At 50.6% G+C, this 22,430-nt stretch overlaps 2 protein-coding genes across 11 annotated transcripts in view; both read right to left on the bottom strand.

Annotated features, from left to right (window-relative positions):
* Positions 1-10,329, bottom strand: part of MRC2 (mannose receptor C-type 2) — a 52,712-nt gene extending 42,383 nt beyond the window's left edge. For 3 of the 5 annotated variants that reach the window (XM_004432625.3, XM_087441361.1, XM_087441360.1), the window contains exon 1: positions 9,505-10,328. In XM_004432625.3, coding sequence (XP_004432682.1) covers positions 9,505-9,628 — 124 coding nt within the window. In that variant the 5' untranslated portion in view covers positions 9,629-10,328. Of the gene's footprint in view, positions 1-9,504 lie in introns of all 5 variants that reach the window. The other 2 variants (XM_087441359.1, XM_014789143.2) reach the window with 2 other exon arrangements.
* A 10,778-nt stretch (positions 10,330-21,107) lies between these two features.
* Positions 21,108-22,430, bottom strand: part of TLK2 (tousled like kinase 2) — a 132,883-nt gene continuing 131,560 nt past the window's right edge. For all 6 annotated transcript variants that reach the window (XM_004432623.3, XM_014789137.2, XM_087441355.1 and 3 more), the window contains one exon: positions 21,108-22,206. In XM_004432623.3, coding sequence (XP_004432680.1) covers positions 22,033-22,206 — 174 coding nt within the window. In that variant the 3' untranslated portion in view covers positions 21,108-22,032. The remainder of the gene's footprint in view (positions 22,207-22,430) is intronic.

Below are 22,430 nucleotides of genomic sequence, written 5' to 3'. Positions count from 1 at the left end.
AACATTACTATACTGTTATATTTCTTGAATGTGATTCTGGTATTATATTGGAGAATGTCTGTTTTTAGTTGATACATGGTGAAGTATTTAGGTGTGAAATGTCACATCTACAACTGCCTCAAAGCTTCACCACACAGAAACATGCACACACCCCCACACCCACACACAGAGTGAGGTAAAGCAAATATGCCAAAATGTTAACAGTTGGTGCTTCTGGGTGAAGAGTATATGGGTGCTCACTGCATTACTTCTTCCTACTTTCCAGTGGTTTGAGAAAGAGTATAATACCAATGTAGTGCTCTGGGATTTTTCCCCATTCAACAGTATGTCTCTAAGACTCACCCATGTTGATGCACATAGCTGAGGTTCATTAGGTCACTGCTGCATTATATTTCATTGCATGTCTATACTCTGTAATTTATTTATCCATATTTCTTTTGATGTGCATTTTAATTTTTGTTTTCGCTATTATAAACAGTGCTCCCAAGCTCTTTCCAAACCACCAATGCTCTCATATCCTCAGACCCTTCAGAAACAAGGTTAAGGGCCGGCCCCGTGGCTTAGCGGTTAAGTGCACATGCTCCGCTGCTGGCGGCCCGGGTTCAGATCCCGGGCGCGCACCGACGCACCACTTCTCTGGCCATGCTGAGGCCGTGTCCCACATACAGCAACTAGAAGGATGTGCAGCTATGACATACAACTATCTACTGGGGCTTTGGGGGAAAATAAATAAATAAATAAAATTATTTAAAAAAAAAAAAAAGAAATGAGGTTAAGCATCTATGGGTTTATACCAGAAAATCTTTTCCTCGGGGACCAAGATTGACTGCAAGGCTGTTTCCTGTTGAATTCCTACTTGACCAGGATGGTCTGACTCAGGGTTGTTCTCTCTGCGGTCAGACAGGTTCCCGACCCTATGTGTGAGATTTCAGAGCAGACTGTTGCTTCCATCTTTCTTTTAATGAACTTAAAAATTGCACCTAAAATGAAATCAGTGAACATTTTACTCTGTTTACATTGCTTTACATTTTGGGGGGATTGTTCTCAAAATACAAGCTTCATGGAGGCAGGATCCACACCTGGCCTGTTCACCATGTGCTGTGTCCTCAGCACTAAATACCATGCCTAGCACATTGTCAGTGCTCAGGAAAACAAAAACAAAAATGAAAACAAAACGGTTAACCAAATGAATGAATAAATCAACGTCAGTGATGAGGCATGCATCTTCACTTAACTGTTACCGGGGTGTGCATGTTACTTTGGAAGACTGCCTTGTGGTCATGAGAACTTTCCTTCTTAGACATATTTCCATGTACTGACATTAGCTGTATATCTGTCACTTAGAGCTAAATTATCTGTCATGTTAAGATACCTCAGTTTCTTCCTTAGCCATACTCTTACTGTCGGGCATTTAGATGGTTTCCAATTTGTTTTGCTACTATAAACTGCACTTCTATGAACATTTTTTTCCCTTTGGGATTAATGCCTTATAAATTCCCAAAAGTGGAATTATGAGGTCAAGGGATATGAAGTCTTACATATCTAGTCTGTTACATATTGTCTGCAAGACTGAATCCTGAAAAACTGAAGCAATTTCCGGTGCTCCACTCATACATATTGGTTTTCTCACAGCTCTGCCAAGATTAAGCGTTCTGTTTTTACTAGTTTAATTACATATTTAAAGAAAGTTAATTTATTGAATTTCTAGTGATCTTTGCACTTTCTATGTGACAGCTTGCCATGAGAATTTCCTCGTTTCATCAGCTATAAATTGAAATTAAAGTTTTGAATTATAATCAGGTTGTCCAATGACATTTCAAAGTAAAGGTTCCTTTTCCCATTAGTGTGTTTCTTATGCTTTGTCTCACATTAAGTTCTTTTTTTCTTTTTTTAAAGATTTTATTTTTTTTCCCCCCAAAGCCCCAGTAGATAGTTGTATGTCATAGCTGCACATCCTTCTAGTTGCTGTATGTGGGACTCGGCCTCAGGATGAACGGAGAAGTGGTGCCTCGATGCGCACCCGGGATCCGAACCCGGGCCACCAGCATCGCAGCGCGCGCACTTAACCACCAAGCCACAGGGCCGGCCCACATTAAGTTCTTATCACAGTTTAAGTCTACTTCTGGAATTTATTCCAGGCCATTGGACTTTTTCTGTTTAATTCAATGCCATATGTTTCTCATGACTGTGACATCATCTAGAACTCTGGAAGGATAACTCTCCTTATTACCTTTCTACTACAAAAAAAAAAATCTCATCACAAGAAAAAACATTTTTGTAACTATGTGAGGTGATGGATGTTGACTAAACTTATTGTGGCAATCATTTCATAATATATACATATATCAAATCATTATGCTGTACACCTTAAACTAATACAATGTTATATGTCAAGTATAAGCTCTTTGAAACACTTGTCTGCTCTTTTGTTTGTTTCAGTAAATACTTACTAAATAATACTGTGTCTAAGGCACTGGGCTGGAACCTGAGAAAGGATAAAAAGGCCCAGCCCAGAGGTGCTTACAGCCCAGGAAGGGAGGAAGTGGCTCCACCAGGCGGGTGGCAATGATGAAATGCAAGAGGAGTCTGGAGAGAAAGGCTTCTTCCAGCTGAGGGCAACTCAAAGGCCTCAGGTATGAGCTTGGACTCAGAGACAGACCTGTGGAAACAGGTGCTCCTGGCAGAGAGAAAAGCATGGGCAGAGACTTCGCTGGGCAGAACTTGGGGCATCTGTGGGCGACGACACATAGCTCAGTCTGACTTGCCCAAGGGGTTGAAGAGAGAGGCTGGAACCTGACGACGGACAGCCTCAAATTCTCAATTCAGAAAGTTTAGACTTTGTTCTCTTGTCGATTAAAGCTACTCTTTAGGATCACAAATGTGGCAGCACTGTCGGCTCTGGACTAAGGATGGAGGGGAAGACAGGAGGCAGAGAACACAGATGCAAACTGCACCACAAAGGCCACAGGAAGGGAGAATTTTCAAAAAGTGTCCATCCATAGTGAAGCAGTTTTTTTTAAAAAAAAAAGACAGTACGTCCTTACAATGGAATATTGAGTACCATTAAGAATGTGGCAGGGGCCGGCCCCGTGGCTTAGCGGTTAAGTGCGCACACTCTGCTACTGGCGGCCCGGGGTTCGGATCCGGGGCGCGCACCGACACACCGCTTCTCCGGCCATGCTGAGGCCGCGTCCCACATACAGCAACTAGAAGGATGTGCAACTATGACATACAACTATCTACTGGGGCTTTGGGTGGGGGGAAAGGAGGAGGATTGGCAATAGATGTTAGCTCAGAGCCAGTCTTCCTCAGCAAAAAGAGGAGGATTAGCATGGATGTTAGCTCAGGGCTGATCTTCCTCACAAAAAAAAAAAAAAAAAAGAATGAGGCAGCTTTGCAGCCTGTCATGGAAAGATCTCCAAGAATATTATAAAATAAAATAATTTTATTGTTATCATACAGTATAAAAAGTGGTCCTATTTGTGTAAAGGGAGTTTTTTGTGTGTGTGTGTGCATATGCATAAAAAACAGAAGATTACCCTACAGACTTGACAGTGGTTACTGCTCAGGTGTGGGTTGAGGGGAGGGAGGACTTCCAATTTTTTACATTTTACTTCCTTATGATCTGTTTTCCGCTGAGCACGCGTTAAAACTGAGGCTATCGATAACACCCAAGCTGCAAAGTGAGGCCTGAGGAGGGTCACTGAATTTAGTGATTAGGGAGCCTAACTACCATGACCATTGGGAGGCAGCAGGCTGCAGTGACTGGGTGACCAGCAAGCAGAGGGAGGACGACCAACCACCTGGCTTGCCTGGGACTGTCTGCCTTTACACACTGGAAGTCCCGAGTCGCAGGAGACTCCTCAGCCCCTCAGCAAAGGTTAGCTTGAGAAGCTTCACGATGAAGAAGAGTGAGGAGGGAAGGTAGTAAGTGGAGGAGTTTGAGGAGTAATGACAATTGAAGATGGGTATTTTTTTTTTTAGGATTTAAATTTACTTTCAGGAAAAGTATGGTTACTTTTAGGCACTTAAGAGTAGTTAGCAAAGTGTCACCAAGAAGTGATGGGTTTAGACTTGGCTTTGATTTTTTAAAAAAAGTGGCTGTAGTTAGGACTTTGTATGTTGAGGACTATGTTTTTTCATATTTAAGTCCCTTGATATTCATGTTTTCTTGTCCTAATAATAATAAAAATAGCAATAACTTAATATTATTTGCTAAGAAATGACTCTGTCCGGCATTGTACGAGGCATGTATCTCATACATATATCATCTCATTTCTGTGTAATTCTTTTTTTTTTTTTTTGTGAGGAAGATCAGCCCTGAACTAACATCCGTGCTAATCCTCCTCTTTTTTTGCTGAAGAAGACCGGCTCTGAGCTAACATCTATTGCTAGTCCTCCTCCTTTTTTTCCCCAAAGCCCCAGTAGATAGTTGTATGTCATAGTTGAACATCCTTACATTTGCTGTATGTGGGACGCGGCCTCAGCATGGCCGGAGAAGCGGTGCGTTGGTGTGCGCCCGGGATCCAAACCCGGGCCGCCAGTAGCAGAGCGCGCGCACTAAACCGCTAAGCCACGGGGCCGGCCCCTGTGTAATTCTTACAGTACCCCTACGAGGGAGTATTATCTTATTTTTCACATTTTATAAATGAAGAAACTGGAGTCTCTGCCCAAGGTCACATAGCTGGTGAGTGGCATTAATTACAGGCCCACCGATGCTGTCCCAATTTACATTTCCAGAGGACTGAGAGGAGGCAGGAACATTCCCGCCATACCACACTCCCGCCTAAGTCTTGGGGAGCACCAAGTCTACACTGGGGAGCACCACATCCGCCTGCCCTTCCAAACACTCTCTGAGGACGTTGGGAAAGCCTGGGAGACTGGCTTCTTGTTTTTGCCTCTAGGAGCTCCAAGCGCACCACAGCAGCTTCCCATCATGTTCTCTTGGAGGTGACCCTGGAGGAAGAGATAAAAAGAGGGGCGCCTCTCCGTTCCGGGGGTTATCCTTGTGTGCGACGTCCGGCTGCTTGCCTCCCCTCAGCCCAAGAGGCAGTGACCAGGACCCTTCAGCATCCTTCTCAGGATCCTGAGTTTTCAAAGAAGGGGCAGTGGCAGCCAGGGAAGAAGAGAGGACGGGATCCCAGGCACAGGGAATGGTGTGTGAAAAGCCTGGAGCGGGGGGAAGGAGTGAAGGTTCAGGGAGGACAGAGCAGAGCATGCTGAGGAGGAGAACGGGGGGGAGGTGTGGGTGGCCTACTGACCTGGGAAGGAGAGGAAGTTTCATAGCCATCATCTAGCAACACAACCAGAGCAGTGGGGGGCAGAATGCAGAGTTAGAGGAACTGAAGTGGGGGGGCAGGGGGAGGGCTGAGGTGAGGCAGAGAGCAGGAGCCCAGCCAGAGAGGTACAAAGAAGAGGGGGAAGGGCAGGAAAGGGTCTAACCACTGGAGTTCCACGTCCGGCCGTGTGTGAAGTAAGGTGGGGGGCAACCCAATCTGTCTCCTAAGGGGCTGGAGCTGGCTGATGCCACTCCACGGCCTTCACCCAGTCTGTTTACTGACACAAACCCTAGCTGAGGAGCAACTAGGATCTGCAGCCCAGGGTGAGTTCCAAGAGGTGCGTCACTACTCCCATGGCCCACCCCACCCAGATTTATAGGATCCAGCCATGGGAAAGCGGCCCCTCCCCGTCCCAGGAACGACTAAACAGGAAGAGACACTTCCTATTAGCTATGTTCAGACCCTCAAAGTCCAGGGACCCCCATTGGAGGTGCAGGGGGAGGTGGGCTCAGAAGACAAGCCACAGTCATCCCTGCTCTCAGCACTACGAGGACTCAGTCAACATCCACTGACTGACCAAACGAACATGAATCCCTGGCCTCAGGGAAGCTGCGGTGCTGGGCTGGGGCCCCTTCGGTCACTCACTTATTGATGCCTCCTGGAAGCGGACACCTCAGATATCCTGAGGACACTGAGGGGTACTCCGTCCCTGCCTCTTGGGCCCAGTGGGACTGGGGGGAGAGACAAGTGCCCACGCTACCCTCTTCCTAGGGTTCCTCTCAGGAGGGCACATCAACAGGATGTTCTGGGGGGCTTGGAGCTATGGGGAAAAACCCATAGAGCTGAATTTTCTAACCTTTCCTAACACATACCCTCGCAGTGCTTAATTTTACGGAGATGCAGTGTGGTCTGGTACTGAAGTGTCCAGGCTCAGCAGCCACACCTGGGTTCGAATCTCACTTTTACCACTCTCTAGTGGCATGGTGGTGTGGTCTTGAGCAAATGACTTAACATCTCTACTCTGTTGACTGCAGTGTGTAAAATGGGTGATAATACCCTCCCAGGTTGTGAGACGCAGAAGAGCCATTGTCTGTAAAGCTCTTGGCCGGGCGCCCAACACATGGATAGTGGCAGCCATTGCTGTTATCACTTCGTCCCTCCGCAGGGTGGAACAGGGCTCCTACTTAATGCTTAAATTAGTAGTGAATCCAAATGAATACTCTTCTGAGAATTTCAGGGTACTTCTGAAATCATCTCATCGGCCCCAACACCATACCATGCAAGCATAAGAAAGCCAAGACTTCTCAAGCGTGAGTAAATGGAGACCAAGACCCAGGCTTCCTCTGCCCCTGCCTGCACCCTTATCTTGTCCAGGTGAACCCGGAGGAAGGTCTGATCCCAGCACCAACCACAGCTCAGCTGGGCACCACCCTGGCCCTGGCAGCTCACAGAACGCAAGCGGGTTGGAGCAAGGAAGATTGAGTTTTGTGGTGAGAAGAGGGCGGCTCTGAATTCCGTGACTCACCAGAGCTGGGCCAGAAGGGCAGGCGATCTGTCTGGCGGACTCTGGCTGTAGAAGCAAGTACCTGATGCCTTTCAAAAGGAATGCCTCCCTCCCAGTCCTTTAGATGGCAGAGTCGGTCCCCAAAAGAAGATTTCCCAAGGTCTCCTCACTCCTCGACCTGGATGCCTGATCCCTGGGGGGCCCAGCAATCCTCTTTCCAATCTGCACCTCATTCCTCTGCTCGGAACCCCCAAGAGGTTCTCCAGGGTTTGCCAGCCAGCAATTCACTCTCCCATTTTGGCCTCTCAGGCACGTGGCCAGCTTCCTTTTCCACTTGAGCCTCTCCTCCACCCCACTCAGGAACTCTCTACCCCAGCCCAGCAAGTTTCCACATGATCCCCAGAACAGCCCAGCCCACCTTCCTGGTCTCACCCTCTCTGCTCCCCTCCCTGCCTCTGCAAAGCCTGGTCCCACCCAGCTCCCTCCAGAGATCCTCCATGACCCTTTGCCCCACCCAGTTTTTCTGTCTGTAACAAAATTTTCTTTTCTCTGAAGATACATCTTACACTCTTCCCTACCTTCCCTTCTCCCAGAGTATTTTGCTCAGCTTTGAGCGGTGAATGCTACAAAAAACGCATCAATACGGCAACTAACAAAGAGGTCTTCCAGCCACAGGCTTTGTGGGCACTCCACAGAGCTAGAGAAAAAATGGACTCTGCCATCCCCCACCAAGAAGGTGCTGCTGCCCTGCCGCCCCCAAGGGGCGCTGCAGTGCCCCATCCTCTCATCCACAGGGCTCCCCTACTGGTGGTCAGGATACCACCCACACGCACCCCCCCTCCCCAGGGTAAGTTTCATCCCAGCAGCGCTGGCCTGCCAAGCCAAATCCTATCTCCCACAAGCATTTCCTGGGGCCATTCGGATCCTGGTGCTGGTAAATTTTCGCGGTGACCATCATTCATTCAGGGACAAGGGCATGAGGAAGGAATTCAGCCTACAGGAGGAGCATTCTGGGACAGTACCTGCAACAACCTCGCCGTCCTCTGCTCCACTGCTGCTGTGGAGACCAGGCCACCCCCCCACCAGCTTCCTCCCCACCCACACCTAAGCTTCTTCAGGGGTGACCAATGCAATGCCACTAGGAAGGGGCCCCCGCAGGGCTGTGGGGGCTACAAATCCAGAGAGACAGCCTGAGGGGGTGCGAGGAAAGCCAGGAGGAGCTGAGGAGGCAGAGGGGGCACTGCAGGCATCCTCCCTGACCGGGCCTCTCACCAGGCATTTCCAGCTCCCTCTGTCAAAAGCTCCATGGGGGAAAAGGCTGAGTCAGCACTCTGGCCACGACTCTCCCAGGGCCTGGCTTTAAAATGTGCTCTAGGGCTCTTGGAATGGCCATCTTCCTCCACCCCTCCCACCCTGCCTGCCTTCTGAGTTCTTCACAGAGGAGCAAGACAGGCAGGAGTGAGGCCAGCAGGGGACAGCCTGTGCCTTGACCTGCAGTGGGGAGGGAGTTACTGCCTGGTTTGTGTTTGCAGGTGGGTCTGGAATTCATCAGGGGGCTCTGCTGGGTGTGAATATGGGTCACCCTGGCCCCCACTTCTCCCATCAGCACAATCGGGGCAGATACGTGTCTTGGTCGCCTACGTCAACCGGACGGGCCAACCCAGCAAGCACTGGCCATGGCTACAGGCCCCAGACCCTCCAGGGGGCTGTCTGAGCTTTGCACAAAACTGCCAACACTGCATTGACTGTCCTCTTTCGCTCACCCCCATCCCCAAATTAAACACAAAGCAAGACCCGCTGGGCCCAGCACTGGGCTGTAATAATTACACTCCCTGGCCATTCCAGCTTTGACTCCTGCAAAGCTCCTTTAGCTCTCAGATTCTTGGTGAGGCGTCTGTCTGTCCCCACACTTCACTGTCACCCTTTGAAAGAGCAGCAGAAAGATAAGGCACAGCTTCGGTTTTTTGTTTTCTGTTGGTTGGGTTTTTGCATCTTTAGCAGCTCTTTTGCCGCCCAAGATCTGTCCACTCTGGAGGGGTGCCAGTGTGGTCAGGGCCGCTCACATCACACCACACCCACACCCACACACGGTGCCCAGCCTGTCGCTGCATCCTGGTGGCACAAAACTGCCCCACAGAGCTACATTCAAGCGGTGCGGATGCTGCACGCCACAAGCTGTCCTTGGAGACCAAGTGTGGAAAAGAAAATACACACAGCTCAAGATGCCAGGAAGGGCGAACAAGCCCTTACGAATAATTCGAAAACAGTAATAACGCATCAGTCCTGGGGCAGAGCAAGGAGACCGGCCTGGGGACTCCTGGCCGGTGCCTCTGGTTCCCCTGGGCGCGCCCTGCAGGTCCCGGGGCCAAGGGCAGGGCCGGCGCCGGGTGGTCCGGGAGGGCAGGCGCGAGGGTCCTCCCGGACCCCGCCCTCTTCCTCCCAGGCGGCTCGAGACCCCCGGGCTCCCCTCCCCCGCCGCCCGCCACATCTGGTTCCACTCAGATCCTCCCCCACCTCCAGGCGCGCTCCTCCCCTCTCCTCCCCCGCTTTCCGAAAAGCAGAGACGATTTTAAAAGCCCAGTCTCACACACACACTCACGCGCGCGCGCGCGCGCGCTCCTGGAAAAAAAATAAAAAGGGGAGGGAAAAATCGAGAGAGGCCCGATCTCCGGCGCTCCCCCCGCCCGGCCCCCGAAGTTGGCCAAGTTGGCAGCGCCTTACCCGGGAGGGCGGCGGCGGCGTCCCCAGAGGCGCCGGGGCAGCCGAGGTGCAGACCCCCGAGGAGCAGGAGGCAGCGCAGCAGGTGACGAGGCCAGGACGCGGGGGCCAGCCGGCCTGGCCCCATGCCCACGGCGCGGCGCTCCGGGGACGCGGGGACCAAGGGCGCACCGGCGCGGCGCGCGTTGGCAGACCTGACGCTGGGCTGTGAGGACCGCCCGCGAGGGGCTCTTGTCTTCCTCCGGGTCGGGACGAAGTGATGCCTCCCGGGGAGAGGAGGGAAGGCGGAGGGAAGGAGGCAGGCCGGGGGGAGGGAGTGCAGAGGGAGGAGCGCAGAACCCAGGAGGAGGGTTTGAGGGGCAGAGGGGAAGGGAAGCGGGCAGCGTGGGATGGGAGGAGGCGCGTGCGGGCGCGGGGCTGGGGCCGAGACTGGAGAGCGCCCAGTGGGAGAGAGAGGGGAAGGGGGAGGGGAGGATCCGCGGGGTAGACGACGACCCCGCGTGCGCTCTTGCCCTCGCTCTCCGTTTCCCTCTCTCTCCCCGCCTCGCCTTCCCTCTCTTCTCTGTCCGGGCCTGGAGCCCCAGACGCTGCGTCACAACTCCCCGGCTGGCGCGGGCGGGGAAGCGACTGCAAAACTTTCCGCAAACTTCACGGCGTGGCGGGACGTGGGCTGCAAGGCCGGGCGGGGCGGGGCGGGGGCGCGCGGCTGACCCAGGCGGCCAGACCCAGGCTGCTGGCACCCCCTCTATCCCGCTTCTTTCTGCCGAGGATTCTAGCCGCCGAGCTTTCGCTACTTCCACGCCTAGGAAAACCGCTCCCCTGGTCTGGTGGGGAAGGGGCGGAGCCCAGGGCTCCGCCACCCGGGCACAGATTGGGGGAGGGGGAGGCAGGGCCCCTTTGCCCTGTGCGGAGCGCAAACAGTTGCACGTCTTGTTTTAGCATTTGCGTGACCCCTGTGTCAGCGTCCCTGGCCCAAAGTTGGGGTTGTTGCTAGTTGGGGCTGTATCCAGAATCCTGGGGAAAATCTGTCCACTGGACGTCCCAGAAGACAGACATCATCACTCTCACCAGCAACCGGACTGCTGGCGGATCGCAAAGGACCAAATGGAAATTTCATAAAAGGGAAGACAATCCAGTTATTCCGTATTATGCAACAGGTCACCATAGCGCAGAGCAATGGATTGGAAGTTAGGATGTTGGAGTCCAGACCCACCTCTTGATTCCCTAAATGACCTTGAAAAAGTCGCTTGGGATCTCTGGGCTCAGAGATGGTCTGAGACATTTAGAGACCCTAAATGCAAAGAAGATTCACATTCTCCCACCATGAGTAATCAAATAAAAACACTATAAAACTGTAATATAAGTTTTATTGTTTCCTGTGCTGTCCACCTGGGTGCTATTTTTGGAAATAACAAATTCAAAATGTTTTTCTCCTGTTTACTACCCCTGCCTTGGGTAAATCATTCCCCATTTCTGCAATGAGGGTGAGGGACCTGAGATGCTCACTTAGCTCTCTCCATCTCTGCTGGGCAGAGATTCTTGGCAAATGTCAGTCCAGAGGCTGCAGGGCCCAGAAGTGAGCACCTACTGAAATCCCCTACAGTCCCCAGAAAGATTCCCACTATCCACACTTCGGCCCTAAAAAATGGTTAACAGCCAGGCCAACGAAGCCCCTGGCACTCCATAGCTAGCTTGGGCAGGTCTGACAGAGCCGAGTCCCTCCTGGTGACTGCTGCTCACTGCGCTGTGGGACACATCTTGGTGTGGCATGTCCTGGGATCCCAGTGCTCTGCAGGCTACTGACCACTATGGGGCTGCGTCAAAGATCATCTTCTTGGCCTCCTGTTTCTCCAAGTCCTGATATCTACAAGGGGTTTAAAGATTTGTCAGCTTCAGCTAAGCTGCCCTCTCTTTTTCTCTGAGCAGCCAAAACACAGGATACTTCTTCTCGAAGACACAGGCTTCCATCTGCTTGCTTATCTCTGGATGTCCTGGCCACAGCCCTCACCAAGGAGTCCCCTTTCCCCTGAAAGGGGACTCCGGCAGGGCTCCCACGGAGCCCTCCAGGTTCTGGAGCAGGGTTGGATCTCGCTTGGTTTTGGCATTCCTCCCACCAGCAAGGCAGAAGCCAACTACTTGACATCAGCGTTGAATGACGTGGGCCCAGAAAGTCCACCACTTGCCAGCACCAGTACACTGAGTGCCCAGCACACAGGAGATGCTTGTTTCTTCATTCACTCATTCGATAACCACTGATTGCTAGCCCTGTGCTAGCTGCTGGAGAAACAACAATGAGCAGAGTCATAGCCCAAGAAAAGGTTTTAGTGGGGAAAACACACAATTTTTGCCATATGCCAGGCAGAGCAGACTGATGCTCAAGGGCTGAGGAGCACGAAAGTGCACTGCACTAGCAGGGACAGATGTTTGTTCAAGTCTCTGAGGCCCTGTTCTAGTCTCTGCAGAGGGTGAGACTTCCTGCTCCAGCATGCCAGAGTTACACACTGTATTCTGCTGACTGTCTGTCTGGGCCCATATCCGCGGCCACCATCTGTCTTAGATCTTGAGCTCGCAGGGCAGAAAGCTGGGCCATGACTGGGCAATTCTCCCTGTGGAGAATCCAGCCCAATCCCCCACTGCTTAAAGATCCTGTGCAGGATCAGTTGTCAGCAGAACAAGCCACAGTCTGCAGGAGTGCTGGGTGTTGTGAGAGGGCTGGGGCTTTCACAGGAACCCCTCACCAGCACATAGACCCTCATCTACTTCCAAAGGGCAAGGCTCGTCACTATTCCTGTGAAAGCCCAGTTGGACAGCCATTTATTAAGGGCCTGCTGTGTGCCAGGCATCAGGCTGGGTGCTGAAGACTTAATGAAGTCTGTGACCAGTCCAGGGATTTTTGCCAAGATGGTATTTGCTGTAGTGGAATCGATACTGAGGAATGGCTCTCCTTCAGACACTGACTGTTAGCCAATCTTCTGGGTCTTCTGATTTCCTCAAAACCAGTTTAGTGGAAGGAGCAGAGACTTTGGAGTCAGAGAGACCCCAGTGAGAATCCTTGCTCTCCCACTTACTAGCTTTGTGACATGCACTGAGTTACTCAACCTCTCTCTGAGTTCACAATTCCTACCTGTAAATGGGGCAGCAGTTCCTACCTTGTCTGGAGAATTAAATGTCATGTATGAAGGCATGGCACAGTCCCTGGATAAAGATGTTCAGGGAAGGTTAGTCCCCTCCCTACTTCCCATCTTCCTTTGCCATTTGGACATCAGGGTGTCTCCCTTTTACTCCTTACGCTTCACCCTGCCTGCCTCTCACCCCAACCCCCACCCCACTGTCCATGAGAGCTGCACAGGTCAGTTTTATCAGGATTGCAACACTGGGTGTTTTCCTTTGCCTGAGAGAACAATACAACCTCTCCTCCTTGTCTGAACATCTCCATGTTTAACTGTATACAAAAAGGATATTCTGAAGTGTAAACTAATCCAGCTAGAAGTATCTCCATGCTCACTTTAGCGGGCTAATAAATGCATTACCATAAATAGCCCAGCATTGGGCAGTGGGGTGAGTCCAGGCCTGGGGGTCAGAGTTGAGTTGGGATTCCAGCTCTGCTATTCACTAGCCACATGTCCCCAAGAAAGCCACTTCCCTTCTGAGTCTCAGGTGCCCTTTGACATACAAGGTTTGGTATCATTACTCACTGTGCTTAGGGTTCCTCTCACATTAGTCTCCTCTTCCCTGGTTCTGGGGCTCGGCAGCCTCTCCAGCCAGAGTGCCCAGGGGAGCAGAGCAATGCCTGTGGACACCCCCGGCAGGCCAGGCCTACAACTTAAAAGCTTAAGAAAGGAGAACACAAGACAAGGAAGAATGCAACTGGGCGGCCAGGTAGGATAGGTGGATATAAAGAAAGGAGAGACATGGTCAGTCCTTACCGAAGGCAACCAGAGAAGGGGTGTGACTCCAAGGGGCATCCGAGATTTCCCCACCCTGCACCTTTCTATGCCAGGGGAAAAGTCTGGCTAAGCACAGGGCTGGCCTAGGCAGATCCTACCCTCTCCCTGGGCTCCTGTGTCTCACACCCTTGGATCTCCACTCAAGCAATGTGCCCTTCAAGTCCACGTGGCTAGCCCCTCGTCCGCCGCACTGAAGATCCCAGAAGGGACTGGGCGAAAGGAAGGAAGAAGGCAGGCTTGGGATGCTTACAGATCCAAGTTTCAAGGTTTGCTCCACCTCTTCCAGGTTGTACGATCTTGGGACAGTTAACCTAAAGGAACTATTTCTCCCACATTTACATTACTGGGGAATTTTCTGGCTGGTCTGCCTTCTCCAGACTGGTCTACCATAATGGCCACAAATATAACCTAAGAAAAATTCTGCCCACCTTCCCTAGGTTCTTTCCCTTCTCTCTTTTGTTGGAGAACACCTAGAAGGGGCCCCTGCTCTCTGGAGCCCTGTTGAGTTTGTATCCACTCCCCTTCAGCCCAAGGCCTGTATTAGAAGACTTCCGTTAAAGGGACTCCAAACCCCAGCACTTTCTTTCCCAAGGGGTAGGAGATAATTACCTCAGGACCTCTTCCAGGAAGCAGGAAGCGCCGACTTCCTCTCCATAAGTCCAGAAGTCTAGACGCGGACTCCCAGTTGAAGGAGCCACCATGGTAAGGTAATGTCCACAGCTATCGGCAGAGCCCTGAAGTAAGCTCAGAGCTGGGGGGCTCAAGACTGAGCCCAGGTTGCAGCAGGGGTCACAAATCAAATGCATCTAGGATCCTCACTGGCTCCTGTCTCCACTCAGAGGCTTTAGAGGTCAGGAGCAAGCTGGCCGGTGGCGGCTCAGAGAAGGCAGAGGTTGGCTTGAGGCACCCCAGCAAGGAAGAGGTGACTGGACTGCAGAGCCGAGCTGAAGAACTAGCTTCAGTGGGTGGGATGTAGTTCCCAGAACCTTCTACTGCCCTACCCAGCTGGTGCCAGAACAAGGGGAGAGGGACGTCACATCACCCTGTCTGCCCTACAGGGGCCTCTCCAAACCTGGAGCTGCTGTTCTTCTGAGCCTGTCCTTGAACTGAGGATGGGGCTGAGTCAGGTGTCGAGGCTACACTGGTCCACAGCTCTGGCTGGGCTGGCAGCTTCTGCATCTCCCTCTCTCCTCAAGATGTCATCTGAGGCTGTCCCTGGTCCCTGTCTCCCTCTCCCCACCTCAGTAAGGACAGGCAGGATGAGGTCTCTCTAGTCTCAGTTCTTGACCCTCCAAAGCAAAGCTGGGCCCAGTCCCTGCCAACAGCCTTCTGTGGCTCACACTGATCCTAGCCTGGAGGCAGAACAGGCGGGAGGTTTGCTCTGCAGAGAGGCAGAACCTCCCCTGATCCATCCTTTCCTAGGCCCCTAGTGGAATAGAGCCCCTGACCAGAACAGGAGCCAGATGGCTGCATCCAGCTGGCCCACCACCGCCACTGCAGCTCCAAGAGGCTGGCCAGACCTTACACAGCCCCCAGTGAAGCAGCAAGAAGTGGACTGGGGCACCAATGGGTAGTGACCAGTGTTTTAAAAATGAAGTAAAACAGTAAATATCAGAACTAAGTTCTATTCTGTGAAATGTATTGGGTTGAGATAAGTGTTTTTTACTGTGTGTGGGTTGCCATCAAACAAATCTGAAAAACACTCAACAAGCTGTTGAGGATCTGGCACCAGCTACGCAGGCTCCATGGCTGTCCCTGTCCAGCCCCAATCTGTTCACTCCCTAACCAGACTTGTACCTAACACACTGCCCCAACCTCCTCCTCAGTCTCACATCTGAGGTCCCTCACCACCACCTGTCCAGCCCTACTGCCCCTTCTGTGCACCATGCTGCAGCAGGCCAACTATTTGTCATTCCTTCACCCAGGCCCTGGGCTTACCGAGGGGCCAGCTCTCGTGGTGCCAAGTGAGCACACATGGGACAAGGCAGTGAAGTAAGGGAAAGGCGTACAGGCGCTGTGAGTCCACAGGAAGGAAGACTGCAGGTGACGCTCAAGTTTTCAAAGATGGTCAGATGGCCAAGGCCTGGAGCTGTGAGAGGGCATGGAGAGGTCTTGGCGTGACCACCATTCCATATGGGAAGACCACAGAAAGTGTGAAAGACCCTTTGCTGCCAACACTGCCCCTTCGCATTCTATTTCATTCTGCCCATCTTTCAAAGCCCAGCTCACCATCATCTCCCAAATCCCCAGGGACCTCATCTTGCTCTTACAGAATTTCTCAGCTCCCAGCTAACATTTATCACATTTAGCTTCTAAATGATAACCTTCCTTAAAGCAGGAGCCAAGTCTGATGTACCTTTTTACCTCCCACAGAGCCTAGCCCAGCATATTATAAACAGAAGACTCTCAAGAGATGTCTTTTGAGTGGATGCATGAAGTTCAGTGGCTCAGAGTGTGAGTGCCTGGCCCAAGGTTACAGAGCAAGTTGAGAGTTGTGACCTGAATGCAGTCCTCGCTAGGGGCTCTCCTGACATCTTGTTCTACCAGATTCGAAAACTGGGCACAGTTTTGTCTAGTTAACGTGGGCTGAGGAGCAGGGTTAGTGTTAAGGTTGTGGGTAGGGTTCTGAGAGTCTGCAGAGGGAAAGAAGCAATGGCTCCTGAAATTAACTTGTAGGCAAAGACCTTCCTTTTCATGCTTCCCAGCGGCATGCCCTTCTCTTAGGGCACAGGGCTCTGGTCTGACTCCATGACTGGCTTCCTTCAAGGAACAAGCCAAGGCCTGCACTGGGGGGCCTTCTAGGTCCTGCAGACATCTCTCCAGGGGCCCCTGGGACACTGAGGAAGCATCTAAGAACACCCTCTGCTTTTTACTTTTTAGTTGCTGAAACATCTTGACATCTCCCACCCCCTTCAACCTTACGGTGACCATGAGGAAGTCAAGGCAGAGGATCTTCCCACCTGTCAATTAGGACACACGAACAGGAAGATATAGAGTTGCCCGAGGCTGGGTCAGGGCAGGATTTTTGCTTCATCATCTATAAAGCAAGATGACAAGATCAGATAACTGGGGAACCTGAAGCACAAATGTTCTGTGAAGCCATGCCCCAATTTTCCTGCCTAAGTTCAGTTCCAGCCCAGGACTACACAAGCTGGTCCTCCAAGTAGATTTCGAAGGGCTAGCCATGAGGGGCTGGGACGCAATGAAGAGAGCCCGGGGTGGGGTGGTGCCCTAGATTAGGATAAGATATGCCTCCAGCTGGGAGCCGAGGTGCAGCCTTCACCCACAGCAGTCTCTGCCCAAGGATGGCACTCAGAAAATCCACCTCGCAAAATTTTCAAGCCTGCAGTCCCTCCCCATTCGATCCTGCTCACCAGTCACCAAATCTCTGTGGGCCTCAGTTTCCTCATCTGTAAAATGCTTCTCCCTTGCCTGTGCCTAGGCTGTGAATCCACATAGTTGAAGCCACAAACTTCTCTGCAGAGCAGCAGTGCCAGAGCCTCTTCCCTTTGCTGATACTGCCCTCTGCGCCTGCCTCCCCAAGGGTGAAAAGGCTGGACAGCACAGGAGGCCACCACAGTTGCAGGCTGTGCCTGGAGGCTGATGAGGCTGAGGTAGCGTTCTCTAGCTGGGCACTTCCCTCCACACCCAGGAGGTCTGACCAGTGGCCAGGGATGGGTGGGGCCAAGTCAGCCAGCCAGCTGCTCTCTGACCTCTTCACACCACGGGGTCTCTTGCCCAGTGCCTCACACATACACATACACCCCTTCGCTGACTCCAGCAGCCTGTCTCGGGCCCCTGCAGAGCTCCCTCAGCACAATAGGGCTCTTGTATTCCCTGCCCCAACCAGGTCCCAGACCTGCTCCCAGGCCTGTTTTCCCAGCCTCTGGCAGGTTCCCCCAACCCACCCGCAGAGCTCAGCAGCAGCCAGAGTCCCTAACCACTCCTTCCTTAACCCTCCTCCTCTCCCTGCAACCTTTCTATACTCTTTCCTCCCCCACCCCTTCCAAAGAGCTGCAGTCCAGCCCAGGTCTCAGCCCTCTCCTACAGCCCTGGACCCCTCAGGTCAAAGAAAAACGTGATACATTAATTCGCAAGAAGGTACTGGTAAGCTGTTATGTATTTTAACAGAAGGCCAAAGGTAAGAAGCTTTGCCCAAAGAAGTGAATGATTCTTGAGTGTATTGTCGTATAAGGGATGTGTTGTAGGGGCCCTCCTGGGGCTCCCCATAAAAGAGCATATGTATGACATCAGGCCTAGTAAGATAACATTTTTATTGCTAAACACAGAAAACAAAACAGTCGTCTCCGTCTTTCAGCTGGGTGAGCTTAGACAAGGCCTGATAGCTACTCTCTCTGATTGCCCCACCCTTACTGTATTGGCTGACAGGAAGGTCAGCAGGACTTGTGACCTTCAGTGCTCGTGCCATCTGGGACGCAGATAATAGTGCTGGGGGGCCTGAGAACATGCATTTCTAACAGGTTCCCAGGTGACGCTGATGCTGCTGGGCTGGGGGCCACACTGGCCTAAAAGATGCTCCTCCCAGACTCAGCCGGAAGTCTTGGATCCAGGGTAAGAGAAGACTGCTGACTTCATAGGATAGGGGTTGATATTGAATCTTAAGCCAGAGAAGAGGACTCCTGAAAGGTCTGCATCCCTTACCCAAGGCAAAAGGACCTTCTGACAACCTGGTGAGGAGAAAAGCTCTGAACCTCAACCAGCAAACTTGGGGTTCCAGACCAGCAATCCCACTTAACTGGATCTTTTAATCTTTTTTAAGCCATAGTTTTTGATTCCCCTCGTATGTGCCAGGCACTTTACATACCTATTTCCGCTTCTTACTACAACCATGCAAGGAGATATCCCTGAAGCTTGCAGAGGTGGGATTTGAACCAGATCTTATTCTAAAGCCCAGACTCTTACCCACTAGCTTATTTTGCCTTAAGAAACTAAAACAAAACATGGGGCCAGCCCGGCGTAGTAGTGGTTGAGTTCACATGCTCCGCTTTGGCAGCCCGGGGTTCGCAGGTTCAAATCCCAGGCATGGACTTATGCACCGCCCATCAAGCCATGTGTGGCAGCGTCTCACATACAAAAATAGAGGAAGATGGGCACAGATGTTAGCTCAGGGCTAATCTAGCTCAGAGCCAATCTTCCTCACACACACAAAAAAGAAACTAAAACAAAATAGCTAATTTTAGGAAGCAGGGACTTCCCATACCCCAACTAGTTTGTGTACCATGTCTCTCCCCCACTTACCCCGGGGCAGATTTTAATTACAGACAAAGAGAGCTTGGGCAATTAGAATGATTAAGGGAGGGAAGGAAAGATTCTCAGAAAGCAAAAATCGCCAAGGTGGGTCAAGGTAGTTGTAAACTTCGCCTTCTTAGAAGCAGGGAGCTGGACCTGAGGCTTGTTTCTAGGTCTAGGATTCTAGGAGATAACTATGTTTAAAGACAGTTATTTTCTAAATTAAGAAACACAAGAGCTCCTTGACTGCTAATCTTCTCAGCTGGAGGAAAACCTGTCCTTCCTGGACACAAAGGAAGGAGGGACACAAACCCTCTAAACAGACAGCAGACGTGTCCAGGTCAGCCACAGAAGTGGAGTGCATACGGTTCTTACTGGTAATTCTCCATTTAAAGCTGCTCATCTCACGACGGCAGATTCGGAGCCCTATACGTTCCCCTTGGACACCCCCGTATTCCATCCCTTCCTGGGGCCCAGTGCCTTCACCCCTGGGTTGTGAGCTGACGACTGGGCCTTCCCTCTCCTGTTCACTGCTGTATTCCCACCCATGATCATGGCTGTTGGCACATCAGAGGTACAAAAGGTCTTGCACGAATCAATACATTCCCATCATGCCTGCAATATCCACTGGGACTCGGCCGGCTACCAGGATCCCCTCTCTACACCCTAGATGGTAACGGCTCTGTTTGAAGCTGGAGAACTAGAGTAAAATCAAGAGGCTGGGAAATTCACTTCTTAAAACTTATTTTAATATCCTCCCCACCCCTCAAATTGGGAAAGGCCAACACAGTCTGGCTGGGTTTCATTACAAATTCATACACATTTTGTCATTGTTTAAAGTAAATCAACATTGTGGCAATAAGGGATTATCCTTGGAAAAAGTGAAACCCATATTAACAAAATATGACATGGAAGAACCCCACTTAGTGATTTCATTGGCTACTTAAAAGTCTAGAAAAGGTCAGCATTCTGGGGGTAGTCCATGCAGTGGAAAGAGGTCTTGGCCAGACTCAACCAAACCCAGTCAGCCCCAACCAGGCCCCAGACCCAATAAAAGCAAGGGGAGAGGGCGTCCCTTCTGCAGGGACGAGGGCAGGAAAGGTAGATCAACAAATCAAGTCCTGCAGCTTCACTTACAAGCCCATGGGGAGAAGGAGGCAGGAAGTTACAGGGAAAGCTTAAAGATGCAGCATTCTTTCAACTTTAAAAAAAAGTAAAAAAAAAAAAAAAAAAAAAAATCCTGCCAGATCATTGAATGAGAGGGAGGAAAAAAAGGAATAGAACTTCATATTTTGAGTAAGTTTAAACACGATCTTAACTTCATCCATCTAGTTACGTATGCCTACACCATCTGTTTGGTGTTGTGCTCATCCTTTGAGACCCCACGGGTATTCTCTGCTTAGGAGCTTGAAAGTAATGGCTAAAAAAAGGTACTATACACACACACACACACACACATATCATGTAGGCATACATATGTGTGTGTAAGTGTGTGCACGCACATGTGTATAAATATATATTGCAATAAAATAGCTTTAGGAAAGCTGGGGGCACCAAGGGCTCTGGTGCTGACTTCCTTCCATTCAGAGTTTCACAACACAATACCTACCCATGAACTTCTCTCCAATTTGGAATACTCCATTTTCCCTTAAGATCGCCTGATACAGGGGAGATAGGGGCAGGTCCACAAAACAAAGGTCTTAGAAAATGTGTCACCAGTGCCACATGTAAAAGAAACATCAGAGTCATGAGTTATTTGAGAGCTCTTTACCCTTTCTGCCTCCCCCCGCTGCCCAGGGAACTTGCATGCCTGAATGCTGCATCTTTAAATATTTCTGGCTGAGCCCTCTTGCCACATATGTCAGTAACATTCCAAGCTGGCTACCACATGTTCAGGCTCTGGCCTCCTTCCTTTTCTACTGTTGAGTGCTCTGCTGTTTCAAGGGCACAGTGGAGCCATGCAGTGCCCATTGTAGCTCCATCGTCAGCTAAGCATACATCTCAGAAACACCCACATTTTTAAAAAAATTAGTTCTAAAAGAATGTTCATATTTAAAATAACCTATTTCCCTTGAGATTATTTTTAAACTCCACTTGATGAATCTATTAAATAAAGTGAGTTAGACAAAGTGTGTGTGCACATGCACACACACACACACACACACCAGCACACACCCACAAAATTTAGAGGACTGGAGGTTGTTTCCTGTCAAAAGATCTAAGAAAGGAAAGCTTATGTGCTGATCAAGTTTTAATATCATGGTTAACAAGAAATGTACACCGTTCAGCAAGCACACAGAGACTGTGGGTAGGAACTCCTGATCTCGGGAGCATTTAGCTCCTCAGCGCATTTCTGCCTACCTTTAGAACAGTTTCAATGGTTACTACATTCAGAGAATCCAAGAGGACTGCATGGACAGATGAACCTTTATTTAAAAAAATAGCACTTCAAATAAATTAAAAGGGACAACCGTCAAGTGTTCAAATTGTGAAGAAATAGTTGAAAACCTAGAGAGACTCCAAGCTGCAGTCTTCTAACCTCATTCTTTGTCCAATGGCAAAAACCCACACATCTCAGTACTCCCACTCAATTTTTTCCCTACTGAGATGAGGGAAGCAATTGCAAACAGGAGACCAGACGGAGGAGAAAGCTGCATCTGACTGGAATGAACATTGCCACGTACTTGCTAATACGGGTTTCACTTTATGACCAAATGTATTCTTTCAAAAATAAAAAAGGGGGGAGGGAAGCTGCATGTTTTTAAAAATTGAAATTATTTAGGGATAAAACACTAACTCTAGTGCCTTTAACGGGCAATAGCAACTTTTTTCCTCCGAAGTCAAACACCATCCCCAGCTGAGCCTTTGTGCTACAAGCTTTTCAGGAGATGTTACCTAAACTTTATTAAAAGAAAAGAACAAGTTTAAATATAGACACTGGACTAGCCCAGTCTGTATTTTCAAGTCCACATTCTTCATCTGAAGCACTGCATCAGGGACCCCCCTGAGTCTGCATGTTTTCAAGTTCACAGTACATGGAACCAGTTTTTCTTTTAAATTTTTTCCTCACTCAGAGCAGCCACACGCAGTGGCCGATGACGCCGGAACCTCAGGCGCGGCCTTTTCCTATGAGGCCTGGCCAGAGCTGCCCAAGGTTTCTCCTCAATGAGAATCGATGCTGTCATGCTCTATGGATGGGAAAAAAGCAAGAAAATAAAAGCACCTGGTACAGGTTTCATGAGATCCATTCGGATTCGCTATGTTCCAAACCCGCTGCTGAATGCCATTTGTCCACTTTGTGCGTGTTGAACAGTTTGTGGCCTAGGAGTGGGTCTCAATTCGAAGAACTGTTATTGGACGCCCCAGAGGTTGATGCAATAGCAGCTCCAGCAGGGCTACTTGTGGAGACCGACTTTCGGATGTGAGGCAGCAAGTAGGGGTCACAGGCCAGCTGCTGGACATCGATGCGGTCCTCCTTTCGGTAGGCCAAGCATCGTCGAATAAATGCCTGAAAGGAAAGTTTCTTGAAGAAGCCTGAAGCAGATAATCCTGGCACCCCAAGCCGGAAACCTGAGGCTCTGTAGCAGCTGCCAGGGCCCAGAGCAAACGTCTCCTAAAGAGAAGGGGCTCCGAGTCTTGCCCAGAAACCACCAGGCAGACCTGGAGAAGATCAGGAGATGCACTGGCAGCGGTACCTCTCTGTGGCCACTGACTCCTTCCTAAACAGAGGCG

Source organism: Ceratotherium simum, chromosome 16 (genome assembly GCF_057802395.1).
Source record: "Ceratotherium simum simum isolate JZ-2026a chromosome 16, ASM5780239v1, whole genome shotgun sequence".
Taxonomy (NCBI): Eukaryota; Metazoa; Chordata; class Mammalia; order Perissodactyla; family Rhinocerotidae; genus Ceratotherium; species Ceratotherium simum.
The sequence above is the reverse complement of the archived record's forward strand: the minus strand, read 5'-3'. Positions and strand labels throughout refer to the sequence as shown.